The sequence below is a fragment of the Buteo buteo genome, chromosome 13, assembly GCF_964188355.1.
Source record: "Buteo buteo chromosome 13, bButBut1.hap1.1, whole genome shotgun sequence".
In the NCBI taxonomy this organism is placed as follows: Eukaryota; Metazoa; Chordata; class Aves; order Accipitriformes; family Accipitridae; genus Buteo; species Buteo buteo.
Window position 1 is genome coordinate 16,952,520 of NC_134183.1, and position 21,855 is coordinate 16,974,374.

The 21,855-nt window shown below is 40.3% G+C and overlaps 1 protein-coding gene across 1 annotated transcript in view; it reads right to left on the minus strand.

Moving 5' to 3' along the window:
- FOXK2 (forkhead box K2) overlaps positions 1-6,747 on the minus strand; it is a 48,702-nt gene extending 41,955 nt beyond the window's left edge. Inside the window, exon 1 of the mRNA XM_075044888.1 lies at positions 6,294-6,747. Coding sequence (XP_074900989.1) covers positions 6,294-6,649 — 356 coding nt within the window. The 5' untranslated portion in view covers positions 6,650-6,747. The remainder of the gene's footprint in view (positions 1-6,293) is intronic.
- Positions 6,748-21,855: the final 15,108 nt, after the last annotated feature.

The following is a 21,855-nucleotide window of genomic DNA, read 5'->3' on the forward strand; positions in this document are numbered from 1 at the left end:
GCAGAATTATTCTCTAAAACACATCTACCTTCATGAAGGACTAATATTTACAAGACAATGTCATTTCCTAATTACAAACAAATTAATCCTACACATTTATTTTTAAAAGCAAGGGTGAGAGATTAACTTATTTTCTTTATTAATTTAACTTACACTTATCTGATAAAAGTTGTCTCTTTCTACTCAAACATAATGCATTTCAAAACCAAAGATCAGTATTGTATTTTGATTTAATCAATGCAAAGCAAAGAATGATTTAATTTACCTATCTCTTTACCTTATTATTATTATAGCTGAAGGTAAGAATCTCAAAACTTTCTTTCAACTACAGATTCTTGAAAGAGACAGTTTTAATACTGACTTTACACCTTTAAACCAAACCAACACTAATCTTGCTTCTGTCATAGAATGGGAACTTAAGAAGATAATAAAGAAGCCATCAGTTTTTAAGATGATTTCCTAGTTTATATTATTTCTTATAACTATACAAAGAATGTACTTCTATAGCTAACTACAGATGTAAAAACATTTGTAAGATCAGTAAAATTGTAGAATTGGGCAAGGAAGTTTCATACAAATATCAATCATACCAATAGAAAAAGCAAGGCAAGTGTAAATTAATCCAAATATAAAACTGTTTAAGCTTTACCTCAATTACCTGATTGGTGTATGACAATTTGCAACGCTGTTTCAGTAACAAAAAACAATTCACTCATAAGGTGTGTGCAACTGAGAGGGAAATATGAAAAAAACGAGATGACAGAAACAACTGCAACACAAATTATGACTACAGAAACTTCATGCTCATCTATTTTCATTTCAAATAGTATGCGCTCTACCTTCTTCCTCCCACGTTCCTTTTCAATCAGATCTGCTTATGTGAGAACACTACTGCTATTGAGCTTGACATTCGCAAATTCTACTTTAAAGTAGCCAAAAAACCACCTATAAACATAGCCCAGTTAACCTTATTAGTCATCATGGCATGGGACACAGCATCTGCTAAAGAAAGTAAATAAAACTTTCTGGAGTCTGATTCATAAGTCACAGCCAAGTCCAACGTTTCTTCGTTTTATGTTTAGAGATAATTTGTAAGTAATTCACAGTTTTAACAGAACTAATATGGAACTCCAAAATACTCCTCTGAAGACAAATCAATCACAAGGTCTCAAAAACGTTTCAGCCAGCTGTCTTCCTTATGAGCAACTGTATCTATCAAAAGTGTTGTGAAGAAAGGGAAAAAGCTGGTGCCAATCTGGCCCAAGGTATTAATCTGTACTTACAAATATACTCCTTTGAAAAAAGTGTTTTGTTTGATTTCTTAAAAGTATCTAGCACTTATGTTCATAAATAAAATTTTTAAAACATAAGCCATAAGCCAAAACCAAGCAAAGAACATTCTTCCTAAGCTAGCAAGTAACGCTACCTAAGGAGATCTTATGAATCGTTCACCCCAACTGCTAAGACAAACCTCAGTTCTTTCCAGTGAGAAATTTTCACTGAGCATGCGTGCAGCCACAGCTGTAACTCATACAGCAATCACAACTTTGCATGTCATTTAAGTAACTGCAATGATAGGAAAAAAGTGCACTGATAGATTAGAGGTTCTCCACAATCTGTTGTGCCATTTCCTCCTCAGGTTAACGCTGAACAGAATAAACTTTTCCAAAGAATTTACTTAGCAAATAGACATACTTGATCCTTGTTCAGGATCTACTGGCTTTGATTGGCAGAAAAGCTTCTACTACTTAAAATGTAGTAATAACCCCACTTTGTAGAGCCAAACCACAAGACCAAACTAAAAACATTGATTCAGCCCTCTATATACTAGGAGGAAAAGCACGAGAACACAAACAAATAAATTCTTAGTTTGCAGCCATATAGGCTTGACTTGGGATTAGTTAGTAGATGTTAAACTAAGAACGTACTTGACGTGCTTTACTGTAAGAGCTCCCATACTTAGTAAAGAAGTCTACAAAATGAATGACAGAATGGGAGAATTATTTACTGTCTCTTATTATAGAAGAGCTAACTTAAGTTGACACCTAGTAATTTTGTTTGATGCAAGTTCAAAAAACTCAGCAAAAAGAGGTATTTCTTCCAACATGGGCTCCAATTACACTGCGGAACTCACTGCCCAAGGATGTTCTGAATACAAGAGGTTTACAGGGATTCAAAAGAAAAAAAAAAAACAACACTATTTTTTAAATGAGAGAAAAAAATGCAAACAGTAGATATTTTTAACTTAAAAAGAAATCAACTCTTAATTTGGGATCCAAAAGAGAAAACAAGGGAAACGCAACCATTTGCCTTTATGCATTTTTATGCTCCTCCCTAGGCATCTGCTACTGACTACTCCTGGAGGCAGGTAACGGACTAGATGCATCTTTGCTCTGACTTAGAAATGCTGTTCTTATGTTAGCGGTACCTTGTTTCTGATTCACAAATCTACTTCCACAAAACCAAAACTAATTACTAAAATACAAAATATATGGTTCTATCAAAACGAACAAGACATTGTCTCGGAATAGTCAAGCCCAAGACGTCAGGATCTTCGTGAATGCAAATGCTAATACACAAAGCACATCCAAGAAAGCCTAAAATAAAAAATGAAACAAAAAAACTTCTTCAGAGCTAACTTGTAGTGAGAAGTCAGTCTGCTTTTTCCAGCTGTATCTGTTACATCTGTCTGGAATCCTGCGTCTCTAAAAGCTGTATACAAGAGCTCTGTCAACAACTGCTGCTGTGTCCAGCACAAAAGGTATTTTTCAAACCAAGTACCTCAAAAGTCAAATATTAATTTTATCATTTACCTAGCAATACAGCCTAACAATACTTTCACTTAAGTCTGGGGAAATTTGACAAGCATCAAATGAAACCAATTTAAAAACTATGAACTTTATGAATGGGAGAGGGATAGTCCAAGCATCTTAAAGGTAGTTGTAAAAGACTAACTAAACTGCTTTGATTTGCATGTATTTACCAGGAGACTCTCAAACCTCTTTCATCCCATGCCTCTCTGTGTTATGACATTGACAGGAGAGCTACTTGCTGGACATGAACAAAAAAAATTGCTATTCCCTCCCAGCCCCCATTTTATTCCTCTAACAAGATGACAGCTAGTTTGTATATACACAAGTACGTATGTGAGTCTGTCAAGAATCAGAAAAACAAAAACACACTTCCCACTGCTATTACCTCCTGCTCGATAATTCAAACATTTGAATTGTGAGCGAGACTTCTAGGGAAGCATTAAAAATAGCAACCAGAACAGTCATTTTAATGCACAGTAATTCTGTGTTTCATGGCATTTGTATCTGTAAAAAGAAAGATCCTTTATTACAGGTAAAAGTATACTCTAACATTAATAATTTAATTTCCCCAGATGTTAAAAATGTGTGTTTTGCAGGAGACTACAAAGTTGTATTTCTGTTTTTCCCTTCCCAAAACAGGAAGTTCAGTAACATTACTAATGCAATTATATTTAAACACTGTGCTGAAATAAAAATTAGAAAAAGGCCAAGGACACTGGAACTACATACAATTACTAGTGACAATTAAATAAGACATTTCAAGTTTGTAGCACATTGTACTTGGGAGTCATGTGTAAGTCACTATTAATCAGACAAAACAGAGATGGGCCCTCCATTCTTGGTTTCCAAGATCACTTAAAAACAAACAGAAAGAACAGGCCACCCTGATTTTGTTAAACTTCACCTGCCATTAAAATTTGAAATGATTGTGTAGTCATAGGCAAAGCATATTACTGGCAACACAGTAGTATTAAACAATAACAAAAATAGATCTGGTGATTACTTGACCTGGAGGTTAGCAATCATCAATCTTGAACTCGCACCAAAACTACTTTCTTTCCAATCATGTTTCAACTGTTAATGTTTACATTATATTGAACTAAGTTTGAGTCTTAAAATCCAGGAGATCATCTTCAGTGTGACCAGTTAAATCTACAATGAAACTCAAGAACATGGCTACAAACAATATTAGTCATCAGTAATCAACAGTAATGACTTGCTATAAGCAGATAACATCTGCTTTGAATTTGCCTGAAGACTCCTATGTTTAAAGAAAAACAAAAAAAAAAAAGCTTTGCAAATAATGACACTACTATTTCCCTACACAACTCCAATAAGACTTTCCTTTTATAAGCATTTTTTTTAAAAGCAATAAAGCAGTATTTGATCTTAATCACCAATCTAACTATGACCCTGTAGATTCTGACTGCCCTTCAAGATAAAACTCACCCCTATGCCTGTTGACTGAAGAAATCTTAGTTCACCCAGTGTCCACACCACTCCATTGTTTTGAGCCAGGACTGAAGGTACACCACCTTTTATTTACAAGACTTGATGGCAGATCACACCTACATTTTGTAACCAGGAGATAACTACTTCAACCAGCTTACAGATCTTGAAACTGAAGGCTACTAGTATGCAGTCTAAGAAACAGTGTAATCACTGAACACAGTTTCAAGCAAGTGCTAGTTTCTGTAACACCACCCACATACACTCGTGAAGAAATTTTAACTGCACAGAAGTTTTCATCATTGTTCAACAAAAAAGTGACACACAAAAAATGCTTCACAATCTTCTTTCCACTTAAAAAGTGACGCTGATAGAAAGAACTAAAATAGATTACAAGTCAATAATTACATGGACAGCATGAAGAAGCAGTACTTTTTTTTTTCCCTTCCTGAAGTCTTAAGCGTTTAACAGAATGCTACTGACTAAATTACTCGAACTAATTCTAGTCTGTTTGCAATCAACATACATAACACACAATGACTTGCTTGCAATTAGTGTATTATACTAAACTCTGTTTACAAAGAAAAAAATTACTTTATATATATTTCATAAATGCATTAGATTAAAATACAGATTAGCCACATGCCAAATTATTGTTAATATTAAAAAGAAGAAAGCAAATATAGAAGTTACAGTTAAAGGTCAAACAAGTCCTCCAACTGTATTCATGATTATACAACTCTACGCATACTGGCACTGTTAAACCCTTTCAGAATGAGCATTTCCTAGAAAGCAGAAAGGTAAGACAATTTTGATTTTCACAGAGGAACCAGGTTGGGAAACTAAGATGTCAAAGCTGAAAATATACACCATCAATGTCCTAAGCATAGTTTAAAAACTTGTATGGCATCAAGACTGTGTCGCTAATAGCATGTGTTTTATAAAGGTGAAACACTCCTACCCTTTTAGGTATTTCTTAGTCAAGACAGCTAAAATACACTAAACCAAAACACTTTCACTTTTCCTACATGCAACTCCTCAAAGCATAGGTTACTTATTTACAGTTCAAGGTATCCTTAAGCATAGTAGGTAGGCCTCACATACTCCCCTAGAAAATTATTTTGCAGACAGTTAATGTTTGGTAATGGTAAAGGAATGTGTTACCATTTAAAAACTCTTAATATGTTTGTTGTCATGTAAGGAAACTCATTTTAAAACACTAAGACTGGCAGAGCTATTTCACGTGGATGATTCAGTTTACCCATAAAAATAAACGTTACAATTAGGCAAAGAGGCAGAAACTACCACAAAATCACACGCGGAAAACAATCCCCCTACATTCTGCAGAAGCACTGAGGGTGTTACAAGATTTACTCAGCACTGATCTTAAATTCAGAAATCCCAGATATGTGGATAACAGCTTGACTGGTTTCCTTTGAAGCACGTAAACAATACTCAAGGATGTATCCAATTCTATTTGTTAATTACAATACCTCCAAGCACTGCTGCAGACGGATTTGTTCCCAAACTCACAACAGATACTGCTACGTGCAAGACACGGCACAGGAGAAGGGTGACCATTTGTCAACCGCCGGCCTCGGCGTTGCCGGGGTCTCACGCTTCCCACCTGTGTACCACCGGCTGCCGGAGGGACCGGAGTGGGAGGTGGACGTGCCGGCGGGACACATCCGAGGGCAGCAGGCGGAGGGCGCCGGTGCCCGGGTGGTGCCGGGCGGCGGACAGAAGGGCTGCCGGGGAAGGAGGCCTAGGGCACCGCTCGCGTGTGTCGCCAGGACGGGGTCGGCTCCCCGCCTGTCACGCACCATGTGCCAGCCAAACGGCGACGGGGACGACCGGCGCGGACGAGCAGCGGCACCACCCCCGCCGCGGCAGCCAGTCCTCCCGCGGAGCACGGGGCAGCCCGGCGCGGCGAGGCGCCGCCGGGTGGGCCCGGGCCCGGGCCCGGGCCCGGCCCGGCGGGCCCCGGTGTGACGGGGGAGGACGGCAGGCCCGGCCCCCCGCTGTACTCACACTCGGGGCAGCTGCAGCGGCGGTGCCCCCCGCCTCTGGAACACGCCGTCCACGAAGACGCCGTTCTTGCCGAGGCAGCGCAGGTAGAAGTCCCCTCCGCCGCCGCCGGTGGCAGCTGCCGGGTCCCCCTGAGGCGGAGGCGGCGGCCCGTCCGCGCCGGCCGGTGGCGGCGGCGGGGGAGCAGCGGTGAAGATCTCCAGGTGGCGCCGGGAGATGAAGCTGGAGTGGCCCATGCTCACGTCCACCGAGCCCTGCGACGAGTTGCGGCCGATGGTCACCGAGCGCTTCTTCATGAGGTACTCGAACTCCCGGCCCTCCAGCCGCGCCACGGCCGCCGCCGCCGCCGCCGCCGCCATCTTAGCGAGCGAGGGAGCGGGCCGCCCTCCGCTGCGCCCCTCCGCCCGCACCGGCCCCGCAGCCGCAGCCGCCGCCAGACACAGGCAGGGAAGGGGACGCCGCTCAACCGAACCTGACGCAGTCCGCCGCTGCCTGATGGACGGCGGCGCCGGGCCAATGCGCGGCCCGCACGCCCATGGGGCTATGGCGGCGCGGCCAATGGCGAGCGGCGCCGAGGCCAGCGCCGCGCAGCACGTTCGAGTGTCGGGGCCCGAGAACACGGGGAAGGCCCGGAAAACACGGAGCAGACCCGCGCCGGGGAGCGGAGCGGCCGTTCTCCCCCGAGGCGGAGGCAGCGGCGCCGGCAGAGGGGCTGCGCCGAGCCCCGGCCCCTGCCGCGGCGCTGGCGGCCCGAGGGAGCGGCGGGGCAGCCCCTCCCCGGCCGGCCGGGAGGGGAGGCAAGGCAGGGCAGGGCAGGGCGGCGCGGAGCGTGCTCGCTCAGGCCGGCGGGGCTGGCCTGCCTGCCATCTTCCTGCCTGTCGCCCCTTCCCTCGCCGGGGCTGGGGCGGCGGCGGCGGGGCCCCGGGGCTCTAGCACCTGCAAGAGGCCGGGCCGCCGCCGCCCGCTCCTCGCGGCCCCGCCGGGCCGGGGGGCAGCCCCCGCGCTGGGCCCCTGAGCGAGGCCGCCGGCACCGCCCGCAGCCCACCTACGTGTTTTTCACCCGGCAGATAGTGCACCACGCGTGCCCTCCGCTAGCAATGCTTTCGGAAACAGCACTAAGGGGGGGGGGGGGGGGGCAATAGTCAAGAATAAAATAAGTACCCAAACATTGCTAGAGGGGCGGGCTGGCAGCTGGAGAGTAGTTTGTAACTCCTCAAGTTTAGCCCCAAAAGACCACAGGGGAGGAGGGGGAAGGTTTGATAACATGCGTCGTAGACATCTGATGGCCTTTAAAGGGGTAGGTTAAAACGACAGGCAACGCCCAGTCTTGGAGTTTTTTAACACCCACGTGAAACAAGTGCAGTGCTTTAAATTTAAAAGTTTCAGGTAAGTCAGTCCGTGTATTTGTGCTCACACCTCCCTCGGCTTAGTCCTAGTTTTCTCATAGGAACTAGGGCACAAAAATGTAAGCAAGCAATCTGACCAGACAAAACAGAGCTGGAGAGCCCACTGCTGTAGCTGCCTGTCACTCCTCCCCGAGGGTGACACTACATGGGAGAGGAAATGTCACAGGTAATAGCATGGGAAAAACGGATCAAGCACCCACATCCGTGGTTTTGACTTTAAAATATTACAGGCTACCGCAAAGATGACATTAATTGTACTTGGATTGTCAAAGGTAGCATCTGCAATGGGAATGTTTTACCAGACCAAAATCTAGAAATATTTACGTGCTCATCTCTTAACAGTTACAAGGACCAGGCAATCTGTCAGAATTGAGAAGTAAATTAAGAAAACTTTTGTCTATAAACCGTGAAAAGAGTGCTAAAACATATTTATGTCTATACACGAATATAAACACTGCAAACACTTCATTGCAGCAGCCCAGCTAGCCTTACTGTATTTTCAAGCACTTTTTGCTTAGAAGGGGGTTTTTGTTGTTTATTTGGGCTTTTTTACAGTACTGAAGTTCACTGTTATTAATTCAGAAGACATTTAAATACTTTCTTCAGTGGTACACACATGTTCTGCAGGAATTGAAAATAATCCTTAAAGACGTTTTTATGCTCCGGACAAAATAAATCAACTTGCTAACAAACATCTAGTAGTAAATTTGAAATTCAAACTTCTGGTTTTGCACATTTGAGTCAACAGATCTTTAAGGGTAAAAATATCTTCTGTATGCTTAGGAATAGAACACAGTGCCTGCTACCTGCAAAGTTACAGCAAACCTTATTCTTACCCTTGGGATTGTATCAGCACTTGTTATAAGCAGCTACAACACAATTCCATACTGGTTAAATCCACTTATATGATCACATATGCACATCTAGATGCAGTAAAATATAGCAACAGTTTAGAGCTTTGGTTTCTTTTACAGAAAACTTCAGTTAAATCTTGCCCACACTTTGGTATTTAGAATCAGACTTTCTTCTATACCAACATATGTTTGGCATAGAAAATGTGGAGCATCAGAGAGCCAGTTATGACTCCCTGATTCTCAGCTTTTTTTTTATCCTTTGGCTCTGCTGCAACTATTGAAATGTTGTGCCTGCTTTGCTAACAATTGGTTAGGGATCCTGAGGGGTATGCCGGCTGAAAATTACCAATGGCTTTCCATCTCCTAACACACCCCCACACCCACAGAGGGAGAGAAAACAGGCTGATTGGGAGAGCAGCCAGGTGAATTCCCATCAGGCCAGCAGCACTTTCCACCACTCTTAGGATTGCTCAGTTTGCAAAAGTTAAAGGCATTATGTGAATCACAACTTTGTTAATTTGTATTCATTTATTAATAACATGCAGTATGAAGTTCACAAAGCTTATATTCCTTCCTGTTCTTTTCATAATGGAACAGCATAGAGAACTCAGCTATTGACATAGGAGGCTAAACGGAGTTTTGTAATATACACTGACATTACTTTTCAAACGTCCAGTCATCAGTATGCTACTCTATAAAAAGTGACTGAACACAAAAGTAAACAGACTTTCTGCTGGTATTACCAACACTGTAGAGCAAACAACAAATTCCATTGTCAGAAGCTATATTCATTTTAAGAGGACAGCTCAGATCTTTCTGCCCATGTTTTTCTAAATTGGTGCAGATTTAGTCACTTTCTTTGAGAGCATACAAAACTGCACAGTTACAGGTCATTCCAACCTGCCCACTTGCAGTTCTGTTCTCTGTTCTATAAAGCAGGAAACAGCAGCTAAGATGTGGTGGAACAACTCATGCTTACACATAATTCTCCAGTGCTGTTCTGGGTGTCTGGGTTCCCCAGAAATCCACTCCTTGAACATAACCTGGTCCTGATGTTGGAGCTGCACAGCAGATACTTACTATTCCACACATTTTTTTCCCTGCCAGTTGAGTGCAAGCAAAAGACATTCTTCTTCTCTGCCTGCTTTGCGTCCACCTTAACTCTTCAGGACAGAACTAGGGCTGCAAGTTGCTGACCAAAATTTAATCCGAGGCACCAACTTGCTGCAATTGCCACTGACACTAAACAAGGTCTCAAAGTGCTCATTGCACTGCTCTGCTTCTGGCCCTTCAAGCCAAGTAGCCCAATGTTACCCAGTCCACATTGAATTATGCAACAGCACTTGATTGCATCACAGAAATTAAGAATCAGCAGACCTTATCTGCATCACCTAACCTTAAAACAATCTGACCTAAGTTTAACAGAAATTTATAAGTCCTATGTAAGGTCTAATCCATTAATACTATTTTATTTGACCAAACTTCCCTTAAACGACTACATATTTTTAGATGCATTCTTTCTCTTGAAGCTCATGCTATAGCAACACAATCCTGTTCATTTATGGTCTGCTTGTGCTTGGGGCTAATAAACTGTCACATAATCGAGTTTTTCCTTTGGTTTTCGTATTAGATATATATGCTCTGTACTGAGGGCTATGAAGTGGTGAAGCAGCCTTCTCAGGATGCATATTTTCACACATCCAAAAGCATGGAATACTGCTAGAGGAACGTGATAAATAAGTAGATTAAGTGACCCTAATGGCTTGCTTTGACACAACCAGCATTAAACAGCTTTCAAAAGCCATTAGGAGCTATCCATAATCTTTTTATTATATGAAGTGTCACAAGCTTCCAGCAAGATTTGATTTTTGTTAAACAAAACCCTACAAAGGTAATCTGCAAAACCGCTTCTCAGTAGCATTCACATGCGATTTAACAAGATAAGCACTTCAAATACCAAAACCTGCACAACCGAATTACGATTTCGCATATTGATATCCCCGTACCTGACAAGCACACATTTTTTTTGTATTTACTGAGAAGCACCTTGTAAGCAGTAACAACTTCCTCTGACACACAGCCTCAAAACCGCTGCCATATACAATCACATTTTTAAGTAATCCCAATAACCATACGGAAGCTCTTTACATGCTTAAATTTAACGATGTGTGTAGAAGTTAGTAGGTAGCACTCGTGCTGCAATTTAGTCATTTTCTCACAAACGCATTTTGGTCAAGGTGAAGGTGTTATAAAAGCATCATGTAATTACTGCAAAATATTAAAAATAGCGAATGATCGGGATGGTGTGAAGCTCCCTAGCTACATACCCAGACAGTTCCTGAAGTTACTTTAAAATTAATAGGAGAAAATAAAGAGCTATACCTCAAAAGTCATTTTTACAGGCTTTTTTTCCTTTACGGATGTCTTTCAGATCTCTTTAAGTAATAAAGACTGGAAAGCGTAATACTCTTTTAAAACGCCCAAGGCATCCAGACGAACACGCTTTTTTTTTTGGAGCAGGGATGGGGAGGAGGGCGAAAACAGCTCTGTAAACCTCGACCAGTCCCTTGTTACCCGACTGCTGCCCTCGCGGAGAAGGGACATCAGTGCTGTGCAAGTCAAAGCCACCCAGCCGCTCGCTGGGTCCGCGGGCTTCACCGGAGGAGCGGGGCGGCTGACGGCCGCCGCGCCTGACAGGAAACCCGCGCTCCCCTCAGCCCGCCGCCGCCGCCGCGCGCTTCCCGCCCTTCTACCCAGCGTGCCCCGCGCCCCCAACGGCTCATGGCGGCGGCGCCCTCCTGGCGGAGGGAGCGTAGCGCGGCCCGGAGCGGAGGCCGGGGGGGGGGGGTGTGCGCCGCCGGCCGCGCCGCCCGGGGATGCGGGCGGAGCAGAGCTCCGCTCGCCGGTGACGCGTGTTTGTAAACACTGCCAGGCCGTGGGCGGTGCCGGGAGCGCGGCCCCAGTGTCTCCGGTGAGGAAACGCGGATCCGGGCGAAGCTGAGGAAGGCGGTTTAGCGGGGCGTTCTCTCAGGATTATTGCACAGCTACTGCACGCTGCCCGCGCTCCTGTTGACGGCTGAGGTTAAAGCATGTTTTCTTGGGTTGTAAAAGCAGTTTTGTGAGGCGACACCTTCACCCTCAAGCGGTTCTGGGAGTCGAGTCACACCCGCCCCAAACCAGAAGGGAGTAGCTCGGTTAATAACGGAGAAGATAAAGCCTACAGCCCTAACGCCTCGGTTCGTGTCAAGCAACAGCGACAAAAAGCCAAATGCACACCTTAAATTGAAAGCATCCCATCCACCCTCAGAGGATAATGAATCATAAAGCAGCTCTTAACTCCTGACACCACAGAAGGATTTTTAAAAGCCGCAGCAGCATTACTCCCTGTTAACTGGAAACGCGAAACCCCCAGTAGTTTGCAATCCAGCCTTGCGTGACATATGCACTTCGCCAAATAAATAGCTAATTAATCTTCACGTTTCTATTTTACGGTTAAAATTGTAACACCTCAGAGAAAATTGGACCTGATGATTCAAAACCATTTTTAAAGTTTCGTTACCTACTTCTAAACAACAGAGTTCTACCACTATGAAGTCTTGAAGCATAATCAGAGAAACTGAACCTTAGCAGCTGCAACACTAACTGTATTTAATGTTGATCATTAGTTACTACTATTAGTTATGACCCACTTAAGCACAATTCTACTGTAAGATTTTTCGTCAAGTTAATTTGCCATTTTTTGCCATTGTATGTTCATCCTAGCTCTTTGCTTGATCAAGAGATGTGTAACAACTCTGTTTTAAGTAAACACTTAGAAGTACCTGTTAAAACATACCTGAGACCAAATTGACAGCTTTTGCATTTTTGCTGACAGAGTAGGTCAGTCCTGCAGCATCACTGTGGAAAGCATCTTCAGGGCTTTTTAATTCTTTGAGAGCTCAGATTGTACTGAATATTTTCTATGCGTACACAGCTGTACATATTTGAATAAAATGATGTAACCTTCCACAAAAACTTATCAAAGGCTGGCACTTCTCTTTTAGAGGAACAGCCCCACTAGAACACTCGAGTCTATTCACCACGATACAAGAACTGTTACTCTTCCTTAATTTGGGGCTGAACTCTTTTTCAGTCTCCTTCTAGCACTCCCATATCACATACCTTTATGATACCGTATCATAAATGAACTAAACCTTGGGGGAAAAAAAAAAAAAAGCAGCACATTAAGCTGCCAAGGTCCAGCTTATCTGGAAGAGATGTTTCAGGCATCTGGAGGAGGCAACTGCAGTGGTACCACTATACATGGCAGATTCAAGTTCTACAAAAACAGTATTAGAAGTGGTAGTTGGGTTGGCAGAAAAAAGCAAGCGAGTGGGAGCAGAGAGTATAAGATAGGGTAGGCAAATGAGTAAATGACAAATTATTTACATTAATGAAAACGAGACAGGAATTCTAGAAATGTGAATAAGCTAAATGAAACAGATAACCAAAGGCAAATTAAAACCAATACCAAGTGTAAACTAATAAGCATCAATGAGAAAAAACTTACTTTAAAATATTCTTTTCATGACAGAGCATTTTAATTTAGATTTGTCATTTCAGGAGGACAGAAATGAAGCTTTTATCAAAATCAGTTTGGTTTTGGTTTGGGGTTTTGTTTGTTTGTTTGTTTTTAAAATCAATGCCATTCTCAGCCAACAGAAAGCCAAAAAGAGACACCTATTTTTCTTTATGTCTGTCTTCTCTGAAATACTTCTTACTCTGTCCAAAAGGATAACTACAGAACTAAGAGAAGTTCAGAGAAGAGTTACTGAGATAAGGTATGAAAACACTATTATGCAAAGGTTAAGAAATTGCAACTTTTTTCAGTAGAGACAAATGTTACCAAAATAATATAACAAGGCAAAAGCACAGTGAGAACAACCTCATGTTCCATAAACAGATATTGTAAGACTCCTATAAGATAGAAAAAAGGCTGAATTCAAAGCACACCAAGAAAGATCCTATCAGGAATATGATGATAGCGGCAGTATTTTCATATCCATATAAAGTATTTAGCATTATTATTTTAAATTGTGTAGTGAAAGCCTGAACAACTTAAAATAGTAGATTTTCCATCCCTATTAAAAGTCCTACAAAACAAGGACCACCTTTTTTCTCTGTTTATACAAAATCTAGCAAGAACTGGTCTTGCCCGCAATTGCATTCGTAACACTGACCTAAAATGGAGCTGCTTGCAAATCTCTTTTTCCTGAATACAGAAACAAGATACTGAAGTACATAAGCCTTGGTTCTGGCCCAACAGATTTTCCTAATAAATCTCACAATATTCAGAATGGTTGTCATATTTAATTGCTTTTTCTATGAAACTTACTGAAGTTTACACTTAATCTTCAAGCCAGAAATCAAAGCATTTAAAGATTTGATAGAAGGGAGAAAGTCACAATTTTGAGGAGGGGAACACTTGAACAGTTTCTTCTTTTAAACTAATTTCTCTGTGAGCAGCCAGAGAAAGAAGAGAGATCTACAGAAATCTGGATGTGGTGGAATTAACTGATTATTTTCTCCCAAACTGGATGATGAGAATAAAAGTAAAAGACTACATAAATGATCTGAACAACAACAAAAAGCACTTTAAAATAATTTAGAAAAAAATGCAAACAAATGCTCTGCTGGACTGATTATGTTTGAATCCTGTGCAAACCATGAGGTGTTCAAGCAGCCTCCAAAATGGGGGGAGACCAACAAACATTTCTGACAGGAGAGACAGTCTTTTCAAGATTCAGGGTCATCTTAACATGTGTAGCAATACATAAAGGCCAGCACAGACTGCTCTGAGATTACCTTTTTTTTTTTTTTTTTTTAAAAAAAAGGAGTCATCCAAATAGCAATACCAAAATCCTTTTGACACTGGGAACAATTAAAAAAAAAAAAGGTGAACCAAATTTACATCTACTACAAATACAAAATAATGTTGAGGCAGAAAGATGTCACTTCTAAATTTTCACCTGGGTCATGCATAATAACCATTCTAAAGGTCAGTCCCTCAGGGAAAAACAGAACAACACATGAAGAAAATGGTTCCCTTCTGTGGATATTCAGAATACCAACACACAGTCACTGAAGTATCAAGATTAGGAGCAGAAAAATGAAGAGGAGTCTCAACAGTCAGAAGGACCACTACATGAGGTGTGTTAGAGAACAGCCAACCAACAAGTCCATGATCAGAAAACCACTGATGCTCAGAGACAGTGATTACTGACAGATGCCAGTCAGAGGAATAAATCTCTCCTCTGAGGACTCAAGTTCTTCAAAGCTCATCTCCTACTCTGCCTCAATTTATTTTGCTAATTGAATTAGTCTGTGGTTAATTTGAGATAATACTCTTCTATTTACATTTCATTCTCAGAAAAGGAATGACGCAACAGACTATATTCAAATTAGCAAATAAACACACCCCCTCGTGACTAGTATTTGAAGTTTCTTACCCATGTTCTTGAATGACATTTATTAGACAGCATTTTGTGAGGCGGCCCCATTGCCAACAGGAACTGCCTGTTTGGATCATGACAAAACTGAACAAAATAAGAATGTGAAACAATTCACTTGTAATTTTTACAGTTGCTTCAGTTAGCAACATGCAGTTCTTCATCGCTTGTTATTAAAAAACTGAGTAAGATACAAAGATGGGTCAAGGAAAAACGAACCCGTTGCTCAGGAAAAAAAAAAAAAACAGAGGAAAAAAAATTTTTCAGCAGAAGTCATAGAAGCTAACATGAACAGAAGCATTTATATACATGTAATATATATACACACAATAATAAATAATATTATAAAAATACATTTAAAGATTTTTTTGAGGATGGACTATCGCACTAGAGAAAAAAACTAACATGCATCAACTACATAGCATAGCATATACCATAGCATCAGCTATGGGACCTTTTGGTCTTATCATAAGCTGTTTATGGAACCTGAAACTTGCTGAGTACAAAAGCTTTGTAGTTTACTACTGAAAATACAAAATGCTAATATAGCAACCATAAAACCTAAATATGGTGAAAAAAATCTAGCCATCTTCTAACAGGATCCTAAGATATAAACAAAACTACAAACTGCAAGTAGAAGTAGAGTTGGAAGTAGACTGCAGCTAAAGTATACGTATTTCCCTTTCTCCCAAGGGCACAAACTTAAAATTGAAATCAGTCAACTTTCACACTTCACCATTAACTTTTCTAATTCAAAATATTTTTGCAAAACACTTCTCCCCATAAGAATATTAATTTTAGAACATGACTGTAAATAGAACTGCTACCCAAATCCAACACTGCAGACTGCTTTTATTTCCTTGTGGTTGGTCAGTGCTGGTAGATGACTTGAAAAGTTCAACTAATACAAAGCCAGCAGCTCAATGGTTTAATTACTGTGTTGGCAGGCTCCACTTGTTCAACTGAATTTTTAACTTTCTACTATCAGTTTCAAGTGACTATTTGTATTTTCCCCCATCACATGCCTAATGGCACTTTTCAGTCAAATTGCCTTTATTTTGCTTAAGAACGCTTTTTTTTTTTCGTCCCAGAAAACACTTAGTAAGAAGTTATTGCAGGAATCAAACTGATTACTGATGTAAGCACAGTTATGCAAGACTGACCTGTGACAAGTAACTCAGTGCATTTACTTTGTCATATACTGTTACAGAGCTCTCCAGTGATGATTATATTTGCAAGTTTGGGGTCAGTGATGGTATTCCTGTCTGACTGACTTTTGGGTGCATTTTTTTGTGTTTTACTTCCTCTAGCTTTAAATAGAAAAGTTGATCAATATAAAAGCATCTGTTTTAATTTCAAAGGGGGGAGCTTTGGCCCACTCTCAGGTTGGACAAGCTTTGAAGGCAGTATTATGAATTTAGTTTGTGTTAATATGACAATATCCGTAAGTATTGTATTTAGTAACATAATACCTCGGAGGCTTTTATTCTAAGTCTCTTATTATAATAGCTCCTGTGCAACCAAAGCATGTTTCTGTAATGTCACGTGATGTATACATTCTCATTCTTTCATTTCTCCTCTATTTTTATCAAACAAAAAATAAAACAAATACAGGTAAGAACATGCTTCCTGTAATTAACACAAGTAACAGTCTCTAATTACTTCTACAGATACTATTTTCCATTCACAGATTTTCAACTTTTTCTGAAAATCAGACATCTGTGATTCTGTCCATCTTTACACAAACCTAAAAACGTAAACGCAGCTGAAAATCTCACTCCATTCTTTTTTTTCTTTTCTAAGAAAAGACTGAAAGGCTGTTATTTCCAGTGTAAGAGTTACAGTAATTCCTAAGGCAGGGTTTTAGTACACAAGAGGTGAAAAAAAGCATGTACCATGATACAGATGCATACAGTGTGCTACTATTCATCAGCCAGAAACTGTAACTGAGTAAAACAAGATTAGAATGGAGGTAAGCAGGAGAGGAGAAAAAAAATCACCAGACATCCAAGACAGGAACACATTTATATCTAATATTTTTTTTTCTCTCCAATTCCCAATACAGAATTTTAAATACAAAACTTACCCTCTTTGAGAACTCATGGTTTCACTACATCATTAAAGGCATCAACACCGCATTGCATTTTGGAACTCACCTTTGCTATTTTACACAACAAAAAAGATCTGATATAAAAAAGTAATCAGAATTTGAAATAAGTGAATTTAAAACATCTACTAAGTATCCTCACAAACTTTTTTTTCCCTCCTCATTCCAGTTTGTTGAGGTTTTTTGGGTTTTTTTAGGAAGGGATGAGGCAAAGTGGGCAAATGAAGGAAAAAAGTTCTTAAAAACAGCCTTCTGGAAGCTTATAATTTTAAGTTAAACCCTTAATATCCTATTTCTAATGCTCAATAGGTTTTTTAATTTGTCACTGAAAGTAGGTATTATTTGCCTAAAATCCAGGAATAATTTGACATAATAGTTAGAGTAACTTGGCTCAGCTTTTTCCTCGATACTTTTATGAATGACTACAAGGTTAAAAGGTATTTCTCGTCACAGATAAATATTTAGCCAACAGTTCAACAGCAAGCTTGCAATGGTCATGTCATTTCCTGTGCTTGCCACTAGTTCCCATCCGTACAGCACCTCCCGTTGTGCCAGCAGATGTTTGTATGACTAAGTGACAAACCAGATTAAGGAAATGACAGGAATGAAGACAAACGACCGACACCACCATTTTGAGGGCGAGTTGTTGTAGCCAGATGAGTTCCCGTATCCAGTTTACCACGTGGACCCACAAAGTGCTGTGCTATCAGAGGGAGAGGCCGTGGCGAGACCAGAATGGATGCCCGGGAAGGGAAGAGGAGCATAGCAGCTGCATAAGCAGGGCTGCTGAAATGCGAGCCCTGGCCTCCCCTTACGCACATGCATCAGACTCCCCTGTATTCCCGTTACCCTGAATAGACAACCTTGCAATAAGCATACAGTCTTGGTATGAAAAGCTTACAGGAACACTATGCACGTTCACTAGAGCATTTTTAGACTTTGATGAGTGATCTTCTGGCTATGGCTTTGGGAAGCTATCTTAAAAAAAAAAAAATCTTATTTCTGTATGTATATTTGCACCAAACTCATCAATCTTTAAATAAAGTTGCCAAATCTTTATCTTATGACCAGACTTTTAAAAAATGCTGATTTAGGGCTACTTTAGATATAGGTAGACTACAGCTAAATGAATTACAGAACAATTATGTTTTCTGCATGTACATAAAACCACACCTGCTGCTGCCTCCACAGCTGTATAATCTATATCAAAGTTCGCAACCAAAGTGCAATCTCTTGAGATATTTGTGCTCAAATCTTGTCCAAGCTCATAGTTGTGAGACCATACTAACATACTGAATCAGGATGTTAAAAGACAAGAAACATTTTCACCTAAGAGAATCAACTCCTGCAACCTGTACTTTCAGCTGCCTTTCTGGAAAAGAAAAGGAACGACAAGTCATTGGGATATATGAAATATGTTCCACTCTATTGTCCACAAGTAGTTTTATCTAACTTGGCATTAAAAACAGCACAAGAAGTGTCAGAGCTGCTCTGTACAGATACAGTTTAACTCATCCCAGATCAACAGCTGAATCACAAGATAAACACTACTGTACTATACTCAAAGCCAGGTTGAGTTTATCATATAATGGATTATTTAAACTACAGTAGGATTTTATTTTATTTTTTGCTACTGAAGATAGCACCTCTTGTCTCAGTGTTACAGAACATTTTCATTTGAAAAATGGGTCACTTCAAGAACTGTTTTGAACTGAATGTTTAAACAAAGCTTACAAACACAGATAAGATTCTTCTGCTGGAATGTCTTCTAATGTCTGCAACAAGGTTACCCATCCAAGAAGGAACGTATAGGATAGCAAAGGAATTTGTGAAAAGAACAATGAAGAGTAAGAAAAACTGATTTAAAAGCACCAGAAACTTTTCCAGTGGTTTAAACACCATGCAAACTTTGTTCTCTCCTTTGGTTTTCCCTCCTCTACTTTGCCCCAGAAGAACACAAATTACTTTGAGGAGCGCAGACATCTGTCAGGAATAACTGACTTGCAGGTGATTCTGGTTGCTCAAACACATATGGATTAGTTGGCAATTTACAACACAAAGATAAGTCTTGATAATGACGCACATGATAAGCTGGGTCTGTCAAAAGGCATTTTAAGAAAAATTGTAGCCATCATATATTACAAAAGAGCTTCTCCACTCTGGTTTAGTTCCAGACCCTAAATTTAGCCCATCACTTAAGCTGGCAAGGTTCCTTCCATCTGAAGATTTCACAGATATCTCAAGGTTGTTTTACTACCAAGGGTGGAGATAAAGAACAGGAAAACACACTAACTTCAAAAAGGTAGAATAGCCTATCTTGAAAAACAATTACTTTTTTAGTTAGCTTTAAAATGTCTAAAATACATTTTTCTGGCAAAGGATACATATATGCAGGTTTTCACTTAACCTGATAAAAGCCAGAGAACCAATATAACTAAATTAAGTGGCATTGTATCTCCATACGAGATACCCTGATTTTTCAATGTCTACTTACTGCACATTCAGAGTATATACACCAAAGGTTTTTTGCTAATATAAACACAAGATTACAAACACCATATATAATAGTAATCATACAAGAAAGAATACTTAACACAGTATCTGTGGTCATCTCGCTTCAGACCATATCCCCTCTTAAGCCAGAGGAAGTGAGGTCTTTGCAATACATCTTAAAATGTTCTCCACATGCACACACTTTTATTTAGCACAGACAAAGCAATTAAAATCAGTAATTCTCTGTAGTTGTACAATTTAGGTGTCCACATATTTTAAGCATTCCCATACTGTCAGGTCACATACCTTAAAAAACATGAATCAGGACTTTGACTACTACAATAACAGTAAAAAAAAAAAAAAGAAAAATAGAAAACAGTAACGCAAGATGAATCTTACAATCTGGATCCTATTTTCCATTAAACAACATTTCAAAATTCTATAAAATACTTGGGAGATTTTCAAAACTCAGCTAGCCAAGGCCTTAAGTAACCTGATCCAAATCTGAAGTCAGCCCTGCTTTGAGCAGAAGGTTGGATTAGATGACCTTCAGAGGTCTCTTCCAACCCATGTTAGTTTACAATCTTATAAAGGAAATGGAGAGTGGGAGCGTGTTTGTATACACAAACACACTTGCCCTCTTTCTTTCTAGATACCCTAGCAAGTCTATAGATAAAACTATGCTGAATACTGCATGTAAAGCAAGATTACAAATATCACAGAGTGGTAGACTGATACTGATATCTTAAATACACATCAATTTTACATTTATACACAAGAAGTACAGAAGAAAGTATTGCTTTATGACCTAAGTGAGGTAGCAAAGATGTGAGTCTTCTCACACTTAGCAGCTCTATCTAATCTCGGAAGTGTCCAATTTATCTCTTGAATCCTCAGCTTCATGAAAACACAATCCTCACTACCCAGAGCTTTGACTCCTGTAGTGGTGAGGAATCTCTCTGGAATTATAAAGGGATGAAATATTAATTGCTTCTGCTGACATATGAGAAGAGGGGAAGCAGGCTTGTCCTGAGGCAGGTAACCACTCAAACCACAAAAAACGTTCAGGTTCACCATTCCTCTCTAACCCACATTTCATTTACACATCTCAAACTGACACTCCACTACTCCTACCTTCGGAATTCCTCCTTTGATGTGTTTTCCCTTCTGCCATCCACTGATCATTTTTTTCAGCAGTGACTCATGAGAATGTGCTTAACATGACACCTTGTTGAAACCTGTTCAGGGTGCCTTGATTCAGAAACCCAAAAGACATGTCACTAACAACAGTCACAGGACATGAAAATTTCTTGAAAAAGTAATGACAAGTATCATCACACTTATGATAGTATTTCATACTATTAGATCTTTCTTACAGACAAATGATCATGCCTTATAAAAGTTACATTTGAAATTCACTCCCTATTTTACCACAAGATGAAAAAGAGGAAAGAGAAGCAACTTGAACAACATGATCTACTACGCCTGAAGAATTCAGAATAAAACCAGATTCCCGCATCCCTGTTACATTCTTAAATCACGTGTCTAGGTGCAGCATTCTGCTTCCTCCTGAACTTCTGACTGTATGATCAAGCCTCATAGACAGGCATTCAAAGAAGAGCTGAAGAATTAAACAGCCATTCAAAATGGTAAGAAAATAGGGCATTGAAACACTGTTATTTTCTAGAGTAACCTACTCCAGTCTGTCTCACCTCAGTTCTACCCTCCGCTCCAAATGGTGTCTGTGACTATCTACAAAACTACTTCACAAAGAAAGCTGCAAGAGCTGTTTTAAGTATTTTTTTTTGCTCATGTTTTGTAGGGGTTTTTTTTTACTACAAATCGCAATATAGTATGGACCACCTTTCTCACATAAAACATGAAGTTTTCATGTAATGCTAAGTTCATTGAGCTAAAAGCACAATCATAATTATGGTCATTTTAGATTACTTCTTGTAAAGGCAAAATAGTGGAATACGAAGTTAATCGTATGAAAACCGGTGCATTGTAACTTAAGTTCTTTAGCTAATGGCTTGAAATTCAAGTTCCAACACAGAACTTGTCTTTATTTGTATGGAAGTTTCCCGGTTTACATACTTAACTACTCACATTCCAAAAGATTTGATAGATCCACAATTCTAAGGAAACCAACCGGGACAGTAAAGCCACATTACGAACATAAAACAAAACAAAACAATTCTGTGTTTTTACAGCCAC